At 47.5% G+C, this 12,033-nt stretch overlaps 1 protein-coding gene across 2 annotated transcripts in view; it reads right to left on the bottom strand.

Annotated features, from left to right (window-relative positions):
• The window catches only part of HK1 (hexokinase 1), a 70,735-nt gene that overhangs the window by 31,039 nt on the left and 27,663 nt on the right, over window positions 1-12,033 (bottom strand). For both annotated transcript variants that reach the window (XM_044942200.2, XM_006060317.4), the window contains exons 3-6: window positions 8,902-9,050; window positions 2,830-2,949; window positions 762-857; window positions 71-170 (exon numbers count right to left, since the gene is read on the bottom strand). In XM_044942200.2, coding sequence (XP_044798135.1) covers window positions 71-170; window positions 762-857; window positions 2,830-2,949; window positions 8,902-9,050 — 465 coding nt within the window. The remainder of the gene's footprint in view (window positions 1-70; window positions 171-761; window positions 858-2,829; window positions 2,950-8,901; window positions 9,051-12,033) is intronic.

Here is a 12,033-nt window from a genome sequence, read left to right as displayed (position 1 = left end):
CACGAGAGAGACGGCAGCGCCAGCTGGAAACACCGGCCTCAGGAAGGGACAAGGACAGGGCGGGCGTTACCAATGATGAGGCCGACTTCACACTGCTGGTCGTCGTAGCCACAGGTCATCATGGTCCCCACCGTGTCGTTCACCACAGCCACAATGTTGGCATCGTAGTCCTGGAGGGAGAGAAGAGGGGGTCACTGCCCACTCACATGTGGAGCAGAGACCACCAGCCTTTGAGATAGCCTGGCTGGAGGGCTCTCATTTCATAGTCTCCGCTGCTGCTTTCATCACTGCGGGCACTCAAATTCACCACATTCAAGCCCAGTGATCACATTATGGAGACAAAAAGGTGCCCTTCATTATTTGGCTTACGATTCTTTTCAGTGTGGAGTTCACTCACAGAGCCACAGCCCTGTGTAAACATCCCAATGCATCCGTGTGCCTTCTGCATTTGCTGCAACCCTGGCATGCTGCACTCGATCACACCAGCTCCCTGCACAGCTGCTCTCCTGTCAAAAGGAGGCCAACCCCTGCCCAAGAGCTTGGCTCTTTGGTAGCACCTCGGACAGCTCTGCTTTGAACCAGCCCCGACCTTCCAGACTGTGAGCTCTCACTGCTCACCTGCCTCGGTCTTCAAGGACCTACACCCACACCACCACCACAGGCCATGCACTACCGTCCCCTGAAAGAACCTTAGTCACACAGCCTTCTCCCCACACTCCCCACCTCTAGGTGGTCAAGACAAGTGGCTAGTGAGAAGTTACCCCACGCTTTTTGATGGCTTTGTCAAGCAGCTTCACCACATCAGTTCCCTCCACGCCGCTCGCTTTAAATCTCTTTGTCCAGGTGATCAGGATGGCCTGCATAGGAGAGCACAGAGGGGTTGGAAGAGGGCTAGGAGGCCTCCGCAACCTCCAGGTCCCTGGGGAGTCTGCTCAAGGACAGTGACTAAGCTGAGGCCCGGGGGGCTGTGGGGGACACATTGCATCGGGTAACAGACCCAGACTCTTATCTCCTGCTTATCCATCCACACAATGGATTTCTCTGGGGGCTGCCACAGGAAAAAAAAACCCTGCAGCTCACACTCAGTCAGTGGCTGGCTAGTGCGGTGGTGTCACACAGCATGCAGATCTAACTGGTGTCAACTGCACAGCCAGACTTCATTTAGAAAGAGAAATGCTGTTATTACCTGACCACCTGTCTGTATTTTCAAACCAGACCTTGGTTTCCATGGCCCCAAGGAACTTTCTTTCGTCAGAGCCAAATTTCGAAGAGAAACAAAATGCTAAGATAATTCTTGGCTACTGTGCTTCTAAGAGCCAAGTCCTAAGCTTAAAGGATAACACTAACTGTGATTCATGCCTCTTCCACAAGTTTGGAATGTAAGTCCCATTTGTAAGCGATGACTCTACGTATACAGTATAATCCATTTCCGTGTGTATATTTCTAGAGAAACACAAAGGACAGATACCCAGTGGTAATTCACTTGAGACTACAGAAGCGTAGCAATTTTACGTTTTGCCTTACACCTTTATAGTATTTCAATAGTTTTACATATTGCCTCTGTATCTTTTTCCTTAAATCAAGGATCCAAGAAAAGATTATTGTTCTACGTGACTATTCCCCAAGTACAGGAAGTCATTATAAATGCGGCTTGTTTGGGAAGAGCTGCTACTTAGGCCCCGTGGTCTCCAGGGTGACACAGGGATGGGGGAATGTCCACACTGCGCTGCCCTGCGCTCCGAGAGCCAGGTAGCCTCCATGCAGGATGCATCAGGAAGGGCGGGCAGCAGCCTGCAGCTGACCCGGCATTCCAAAAGCCCCCAGACACTGTTATCACCCTTTCGACACTCAGGCCCCCCCAAAGCCTTGGAAAACACGGTGCTGTGGAAAGAACATGGACTGGAAATCAAGACATCGATCCTATCCCCACCACTTCTGTCCATTTCCTCGTGGGCAGTCTTCCCAACTCCTCTGAGGGTGACTCTGTTCATCTGTCAAAAAAGGCAGCTGGTCTAGACACTCTTGAAGGTCCCAGGCAGCCTTGAGGAGCGGGCACAGGCCTCCAGATGGGTAATTAGATCCTGGGATCCACTGGCTTCCTAGCAGGCAGCATGCCCGGCTGAGCAAGCCCTCCCCAGAGAAGGGTCAAGGCTGGCAGGTGGCGGCCACACTTTTGGCTCTTTCTCTGCCAGGCACCATCTGCTCTGCTCTGCCCTGTGGGGCTCTTGTGCCCCCGAGGACGTTCCCTATCCACTTCTGCAACGTCTTCTTTCTTGGAAGACAGCACCTCTGCCAGGCAGGCCACACCTGTGTGCAGCTTTCTCCCAGGGCCTAGCCCAACCCACAAGGATGGCACTCGGTCCACGGCCACTGGTGAACCAGCAAACAGCCAGCAGCCGCTTCACTCCCGGCCCATCTCCTGCCTCTTCCGGCGGGAGCAGGGAAGTCTCACCCTGTCTTCTGCCCAGGAGCGTGGCTGTCAAGCCTCAGCTCTCAAAACCCAAGGGAAACTAGTACTGACAACAGTCCTCGTGAAAGGCCACTAACCCTGCTTTGTTTTCTTCCACGTGCTTGAGTTTAAGAAATGGTTTTCTCTACCAAATGGCCACAAATATCATGATTTGTCACGAAAAATACACATATAACTGAAGCAACTGAAAAATAAACATGGTTATCATGACCTTACATTCATTCTACAAATGCTTCTGAAAAAAAAAAAAAAAAAAAAATACAAGACACGCAGACCATCCAGTAAGAGAAAGGAAAAGGGTTCCTTAGCATTTCCCCTCTGGGGTGTCTGGGAAGCCTGATAATCCCAGAACGTCTTACCTCGTCTATTCTGGATTGCCGACAAGGGAAAGAAAACGTGAATCCCACAGGTAATTTCTTGTCCTTGATTTTTTTTTTCTCCATGAAGTCTCCCAGGCACTCAGCGACGTGATCAAAAAGCTGGAGGAAGCACAAGAGAGCAGTTGGGAAGGAGAAAGAGGACTTAGCACTTCAGGAAAATGTGAGGGATTCTCTGCCCAACACGGAAAGGAGCCTGGCTACCCTTGCTGCCCATCCCAAGGCACCTGGCGGCCAGGTGGGGCTTTCCCTGGAGGTTCAGTGTTAAGACTCCCCATGCTTCCACTGCAGGGGATGTGGGTTCGATCCCTTGTTAAGGAACTAAGATCATGTATGATGTGCAGCACAGTCAAAAAAAAAAAAAAGAGAAGCCAAGAAGTGCATGACTGGCAAAGTAGAGTCCCTTGAAAATAGCCTGCCTCGTGGGCCAGCACGGCTTAGGAGGCCTTTTTAAGCCTTCACATGGCCTCTCATGTATCACCTGGGTACTAAGATGTATCATCTGGGTATTTAGGAAATGTGAAAATAAGAGAAAAACAGTTCATCCTCCACTACACACAGGCCATGGACCGCCAGCAGCCATCCAGGCAGAGTGGCCATCTGGCCCCTTCTCTCTAACTCCATCATCTCTCTCTCCCTCACTGTCCGTGCCAGAAGCTCTGTGAGTCAATTGCCTAGCCTCCAGGCCACTTGAGTGATCTCACAATCTTCGAGTTATCCAATTTTTACTTTTAACTCAAGTTCAATATGCATGCAAAAAAAAGTGCACGCATCCTAAGTGAAGGGTCCACTGGATTCTCACAAGGTGCACCCACCTGTGTCAGCACCCAGACACCCTCCCGTGCCGTCACTGCTACTGCCACCCAAACTCATAAGGCCTCGCAGGCCACTCTGACTTCCAACACCCTTTGCATGGTTGTCTACTATGGATAAAAGGAACAGCAGTGTGCACTCCGAGGCGTCTGCCTTCTTTTCCTCTACATTATGTGTGTGGGCCATCCACGTAGTTGTGTGAGAACCAGTGCTGGTTCTCACTGCTGCACAGTATTCTATGGTGTGAACAGACTACGATTTATTTAGCGAACTGCAATTCAAGTTCTACGGCCTGTTGTAGAACTTGCTGGCTCTACAACCTGTTGCCAGGATATGCATATGTATCTTAGAATCCACTAGAAAGAAGTCAGAACACTGTTTCCCTAGCCTCTGTGTGAACACTGTCAATGACAGCAAGCTCATCCCCTCTAAGGCAACTTCTTGGATTTATCCAATACCTCCCTATTTCTCTAAAGTATATCCAGAACTGAATATAATATTTCACATGTGTTCTGATAAAAAAAAAAAAAAAAAAAAAAAAGCTTAGTTGAACTAAGAACCTCCCTTTCTCTTAGCTCTCTACCTCCATTAATAGAACCAAACCATATATATGCTCTTTTGGCAACCATGCCACAGTCTAGGTAACCCCTCTTTTTTTTTCACGTGGCTGTCGTCTAACACTAGGCCTCCAGTGTGCATGGTATTGACACAGCTAATGGAGCTTCTTGAAGCCCAGAGAATGCAGCGTTTGCAGGGCTGAACCACTGTCACAGGAAGCAAGCTCAGCCAAGGCAAGGCCAACTGCCCGAAGGCTCTCGCTGCAGTCCTTCCCCTCCCCACCACCATATTAAACTTATAGTTCTATTCAGGTTTGATTTTAACAAATGTGTCCAGGAGAGAGCCCACGGGAAAGAGTGGAGTCCATGGGGGTAGATCCCCCGCAAATGCCTGAGGAGGGGGCAGGTCACCTCCCCTCTCCTTCTCTTCCCTCCTCATCTAAAGGGATTTGGGGGGAGACCTATACAGGGGAGGGGGCTGGTCCCCAGGCTGTGGGGGTGGTGCCTGGGATAAAGGGCTATGGAGGAACAAGAACCCAGAACAGGGAGGAGTCGGGGAATGGCACAAGGACCATTTGCCAGAATCCACAGCTTTCTGATTCCAGATTGAATTTACAGATAAAACACAACTAGACCAGAAGCAGCACCCACTTCCTCTCCCCGCTAGGGCTCTGGTTCTAGGGGAGAAGAGACAGTTTCACCAAAACCACAGTCTACTCACTCCGGGCCACTCTGTCGGAGCTCTCTGACACATTGAGGGGACAGAGGAAACCAAAATTAAACGTCGGATAAATTGTGTAGGAGGAACCCAGGAAGGACCTAGCCAGAGCAGGGCCAGGCACCACGGCTGCCCCCAGAGGGGGCCAGAAGTCAATATTCCCATCCCCATCTTTCCCCAGGTGTCTCTGACCCAGCTCTGCAGTCTGATCTTCCTGCCAAAGGAAAGGAAAGCTTGTCAGTTCTGACTTGGGAGCCTCTGTCTCTGAGTCACTATTACTGAGGCCATGGTGGCAGCGGCAACTCTGACCAAGGAGACACATGACCACCTTCCCTGGGAGAGCCCAGCTAAGCTTCCTGCGACCTACATTTCTGAGCGACGTAAACCCATTACTAAGCCCGACAGCTCGCCCCACGTCATCTGCCGGAAGAAGCTCCAGGCTCCCCGTGGCCCTCAGGGGAGCCGGCTGGGCGGAAGGCAGGCAGGCTGCGGGCAGGAAGAGGCAGGGAAGTGAGTTACACAGGGCTGGGGCGCTGGAAGCAGCCTCTGGACTGAAGTCAAACACACCCACCCCTTTGCACTCTGCTAAAAAGGAAATGCCATTTGTGGAATGTCCCAACGCAGGGGTGACAAGCCTGCTCAGAATAGACAGGAAGCTTCCCCCAGGCTAACTCCTGTCTGACCAACCAAAAAGGGAAGTTACCCAGCCTCTCTGCACTCAAAATTTTAGTGACTAAAAAACATTTTTTTTTTCTTTCCTGACAACATGCACATTTATTTAATTTAAATAAATTTAAGTTATTTAGTATTCAAAACTCCCCAAGCTAAATAAGTGATGTTTTAAGAAGGATGCAATTATATTTCTGCAATTATTAACGCGTAAAGCTGTTCTGACACTTTCAAGATACTTTGTTTCCGTGTGTGTTATGTGTGTGTGTGTGTTATGTGTGTGTGTGTAGAGCAAGAGAGAAAAAAGGGTAGAACAAATAGCTAATTGGGAAATCTGGATAAAGGACATAAAAAGCTCTCTGTGCTTATCTTAAAGTTTTTCTGAAAGTTTAAAATTATTTAGAGTAAAAGGTTTTAAAATCTGTCAAAAATTCCTGCCTATGTTTGAACATGAGATCACAGTCCCAAGAATTCAGCACAATTCACCAGCTGTGAGTTTGAGCTGCTTCACAGGCAAAATGGGGCCCTTTGTGGACTAGAGTATTCTATGGTCAACAAGAGATATCCGAAAAATGGGCCACCGATATTTATTGCTAACCTCACACCAAACTTCTAGACAAGAGGTTGCCGCTTCATCCCTATTTTTCAACTGCCAACCCTCTCCTCCCTCGATCTCTTGAACCTTCCTCCTTGCCCACACATTTCTATACTCTCAAAAATTTTTAGTAAAAACACTAATTAATTTATTAATTAATTAAAAACAAAGACCCAGTCTAAGAGTGCCCCACATTGCTAAAACTGTCACATCTGGAGCCAGACTGCCCAGGTTCAAATCCCAGCTTTATCGCTTATGTGCTGTGTGACCCAAGGGGCTGATCACTTAACATCTGAACCTCAATCTTCTCATCTGTGAAACAGGAATAATATCTACCCACAGAGTTGTAATGATGATTAAATGAGTTAATCTGTATAAAGGGCTTATATCAGTGACATACATAACAAGTTCTATGCAAGTATTTGCTCTAATAATATAACATTATCATTATCCTCATCAACATCAACATCTTTTCTTTGCAAACTGCTTGAAAGGGGCAGCTGCAGAAACAGCTGGAAACAAAGTAATCTTGGAGCTGGGAAGAAGGGGACAGAGGCTGGGACAGACAAGGTCCTGGGGGCAGCAATTAGAAGAGTCATTAGCTTCGGAACTCTGAAACAATAAATATTCACGATGTGTGAAAAAGCATGATACACAACTGTATGATCTTAATTACATAAAAATGGATGCTTTGTTGTGTAAACAAACAAGACCTAGAAGGACACATCAAACGGTAAACTGCTCACGATTTTGGATGACTGTGTCTTCTGCTTCTTGTGTTTTTTGGTTTCCTAGTATGTACATGCGGAGAAGGCAATGGCACCCCACTCCAGTACTCTTGCCTGGAAAATCCCATGGATGGAGCCTGGTAGGCTGTAGTCCATGGGGTCGCTAAGAGTCAGACACGACTAAGTGACTTCCCTTTCACTTTTCACTTTCATGCATTGGAGAAGGAAATGGCAACCCACTCCAGTGTTCTTGCCTGGAGAATTCCAGGGACGGGGGAGCCTGGTGGGCTGCCGTCTATGGGGTCACACAGAGTCGGACACGACTGAAGCAACTTAGCAGCAGCAGCAGCAGTATGCACATGTTAACTTTTAAGAAATAAATGTTTTTCTAAAAATCTTAAAAAAAAAAAAAAAAAGTCACTGCAGAAGTGATGCAGAAAGCATGCACCTGAAGGAGGGCATCCCCTTAATTTACAAACCCTGCTCCTAAAAAGCCAAGACTCACAGGAATGTCCACAGCATGGGGGGCAAGTCCCAAAGGTGCAGGCAGGAGGCAGAGGTGGCTCCTCCCAAGGGCCATGGGGAAGAGTGACTAATCAGTATTTGTTGGCAAATAGAAGGAGCAAGATGCCAACCGGAAGCTGCTGGCCACCTGCAGAAAGGAGCAATGTGGTGGGCACTGGGCAGGGTGAGGAGACCCACTCGCTGGCAGCCTTCATGCACACACTGAATGAATGAGCCAATCTCTGCAGCCCTGTTATGTGGGGATAGTGGAGAGACCTCTGGGCAGGGGCATCCGATGAGTGATGCACCCGTTTCAATGGCCGATAAAAAGTGGCCTAAGGACAGTGTCCCCATCAATGCTCACAGTCTGAAAAATTCTGAACACAACCCCTGCCCCTCCTCGGCAGCAGGTGAAAGACCAGGATTAGCCGTTTTCTCTGGTAGAAGGAAAAGGTGGAGTTTGCATTAGGTCCCAGCCACGGGAATTTAGGAACAAAGAGGAGTCAAGAGAAGGCGCTGGGCTTCATCCCAAAGTCCAGCCCAGAGCCATTAGGTTTTCTGCAGAACTTAGTCATGAACCTTGCTGTGAACACACCCTCCCTAAAACAAATATTTGGCAAGCTCTGAATAATACATATCCTGACAATAGCCATGACTTAGGAGGCGAGCTCTAAACAGGAGGGGAGGGGTCAGAACATCTGCAGGAGAAGGGAAGGAGCAGAACAGGACCAGAAATGACTGCAAGCCTGTCAAGGGCTGCCTACAACCTGATCACAGGGTCCTCAGTGTGCCTGCGACCTACCACCCACCACAACCAGATGGGGAAGCAGGAGGGTGGACAGGCCCTTCTGAGCACGCGCATGGCCTCGGCCAGCAAAGGAAGGCAGCCCTTCAGCTGGCAGGGGTTACAAGTGTGAGAGGAAGGGATGGTGACTTTCCAGGCAAGGCCCTGCCCTCGCTGCTTTCCATGCCAAGGTCTCATAGGAGACTATTCAGTTGGAAGCCAGGAGCCCTTTAGAATAGTCCTGGGGCTCTGAACTCAGATTCCTGATGTCCCACAAGGTGACAGCCACAACTGATGAGGCCGAGGCCTTGGGGGAACTGGGTGAGGCGGACTATGACTTGGAAGAAGGGCTTTCATCCAAGGGCTCTGCTCTCCCTCTTCTGGGGAACCACCCCAGGATTCTTAGGGAATGAATGCATTTACCCGCTGGGCCTCCTCTTTACACCCCTCACCTGAAAGGCCCAGCAGCTGAAAGGACCAGTAGCCCCCTCCCATCCTCCAGCTCATTCACACGGTGGGGATCTCTTCAGGCAGTCATACCCTTCCACCCGGGAGTCCTCTATGTATGCCTATGATGGACTCGCCCCAGGGCTCGGCGCACCACTGCTCTGGGGCTGGTTCCTGGGGGTACCCTGGAGCTGATGCTTAGGCCACAGGGGCTAGTCAGAAGGGAAGTAGAGACCCACCTGGCTTCCACTGCCATGCATGATGTTCTCCGGGGTGTCGTAAACCTCAGACTCCATATGAACAGCCTGGTTCTGCTCGTGATTCACCTGCACCCGCAGAATTCGAAAGAAAGATCCGCCAAGATCCAGGGCGATGAAATCTCCCTTTTCTGTTAGGGAGACAATAACATCACATCAGATTCAAGTCCCCTGGGAAGGCCGCACGCTTCACCCACTTCTCAACAGGGTCTGGCCCCACTTCACCGTGCTTTCGGCCACAAAATAGGAGTCATGTAGACCCCATCACAGTACAGCCCCACCTGGAAGAGTGGGCAAGAGAAGCCCTCTCCCAGCCGGGCGTCCCTAGGCAGACAGCTTCACACAGTCCCGCTCAGTCCCAACTGCAGGAGAACGAAAGTATGAACTTCATTCAAGTACTAACCATCGTTCTCCAACTCTTTACCCCTTCTCACAAATGGCTATGTTATCCATAAGGTAAAAATAAAAACAGCATTTCAACTCAGAGAAAACCCTACATCTGAGGTCTATTCCATGAGACACCAATTCCAGCTAGTCCGTAGCTCCACTGATTCCCCAGGGGATTTTTTTTAATTGTAGTAAAATATACATAACATAAAATTTTCCACTGCAACCATTTCTCAGTGTACAACCCCTTGACATTAAATATGTTCACAATGTTACACAACTACCACCACCATTCTCAAAAATTTTCATCATCCCAGACAGAACCTTTTAACCATTAAGCAGTAATTCCCCATTTCCCTTGTCCCCAGCCCCAGGCAAACACTATTCTACTTTTTATTTCTATGAATTTGCCTATTCTAGACATTTCACATTGTATCAAGTCTCCAGGGTTGATCCATGTTATAGCCTCTATCAGTAGTTCACTCCTTTTTTCAGGCTGGGTGATATTTCATTGTATGTGTATCCATTCATCAGATACTGGACATGCGTGTTGTTTCTGCCCAGGGGATGTTTTTAACAGAAGTCCCTCCTGGTCAAGAGTAAACCAGTTTACAAGAGCAAACCGGCTTGAAATGGCGTTATTCCTCACGACCAGTGTGAGCAGTGATTGGGGTGGACCTCAGTGGGTTAGAGAAAGACAACAGGCCTGTGTGCCAAGACTGCCATAGAGCACCGGTGGAGGTGGCCGCGATGAGAAACCAAGCCACTAACCCTCCACCCAGCATTCTTTATCCCAGGTCCCCTCCAAAATCAATGAAAATCTGTTAATTTTACTTCTGATGCTACATTATCACTGTCTCACCATCACCTTACTTTCTTGATGATGACTTTTGAAGCACAAGAGTTTATAACTTTGATGAAGTGCGACTTATCTTTTTTCTTCTGTGGCTGATGCTTTTGGTGTCATATCTAAAAATCCATTGCCAAATTCAAGGTCACAAAGATTCGTACCTATGTTTCCTTCTAAGAGTTTTATAGTTTTAGTTCTTACATTGAGGTATTTGATCCATTTTGAGTTAATTTGTGTATATGGTCTGAAGTAGAGGTTCAGCTTCCTTCTTCGGCACATGGATTGTTGCTTCTTAGTTGCTGAGTTGTGTTTTTTGTGATCCAATGAACTATAACCCACCAGGTTCCTCTGTCCATGGATTTCCCAGGCAAGAATACTGGAGTGGGTTGCCATTTCCTTCTCCAGAGGATCTTCCCGACCCAGGGATCGAACCCATGTCTCCTCTGTCTCCTGCGCTGGCAGGCAGATTCTTCACCACTGAGCTACCAGGCAGGCACTGTCAAATAGCAACACCATTTGCTAAACAGACTATTCTTGTCCTCACTGAAAAGTCTTGACGCCCTTGTCAAAAATCAAGTGACCATAAATGTATGGATTTATTTCTGAACTCCCAATTCTTTTTTTCCCCCAGTTTTGAGATGTAATTGACACAGTGAACACTCAATTCTGATTCATTGATCTGTATATCTATCCTAACAGCAGTACCACACTGACCTGACTGCTTCCAAAAATTTGAAACTGGGAAGTGAAAGTCCTCCAACCCTGTTCTTCTTTTGCAACATTGTTTTCATTATTTTGAGCCCCTTGAAGTTTTTATTTTATTTTTTTAAAGTAATGGATTGTTGGGTTTTTTTAAACTTCTTTTTTTATAAACTGACACCCTCTTTGTATTTGATTCCAACAAACTTTAGGCTCTGACACACTGCTCTATTTCTGGAACTCAGAATGGTTGTTTGGCATATAGCGTGAACACAACCAATATTAATACTTGAATTAATGAGGGTAGCAAAGGAATCGAGGAATAAACCAAAGACATTTACAATTGAATTTCTCTTCTTATCCTCTCAAGCTCTTTGAGGGAAAAATCATAATTAGGATTCTTTACATCTGCCCTTGGTACCCAGGGTAGTTCAATAAGTGCTTGGTAGCTGCTTAATCACAAGGGTTGGTGGCCCATTCATTCATTCAAGGAAGTTTGGCTTCTTGTTCATTAAACAGGAAGCAGTTATACCACTGATTGGTTGGTTGTTTTCTTAGTAACAGCTTTACTGAGAAATAATTAAAATATCACATTTGATTTTATTTTTATTATTTGGCCATGCCACATGGCTCAAGGGGGCATGGGCATCAAACCCATGCCCCCTGCAATAAAAGAGTGACGTCCTAACTGCACCACTGGACTACCAAGGAAGTCTCCATCTATCACATTTTAAAGTGTACGGTTTGGTGAGTTTTAGTATATTTACATCACCACCATCTAATTACAGAAATTTTTCATCATCCACAAAAGAAACGTTAGCAGTCACTCCCCATTTCCTCCCAAACTGCCTCATCCACTACCAGCCACTAATCCACTGTCTGTCTCAACAGATTTCCCTATTCTGAACATTTCATTACAATGGACACATAAAATATGTGGTCCCCTGTGGCTGACTTCTTTCATGTACCATAATGCTTTCAAGGTTCACCTGCACTGAAGCATATACCAGTACCTCAATTCCTTTCTGTGACAAGTTATATTCCACAGTATGGATGTACCACATGAGTTGTTGTTTCTTAAAGAGATTGGAATATCAGACCACCTTACCTGCCTCCTGAGAAACCTGTATTTAAGTCAAGAAGCAACAGTTAGAACCAGGCATGGAACAATGGACTGG

Source organism: Bubalus bubalis, chromosome 4, assembly GCF_019923935.1.
Source record: "Bubalus bubalis isolate 160015118507 breed Murrah chromosome 4, NDDB_SH_1, whole genome shotgun sequence".
Lineage (NCBI taxonomy): Eukaryota > Metazoa > Chordata > Mammalia > Artiodactyla > Bovidae > Bubalus > Bubalus bubalis.
The sequence above is the reverse complement of the archived record's forward strand: the minus strand, read 5'-3'. Positions and strand labels throughout refer to the sequence as shown.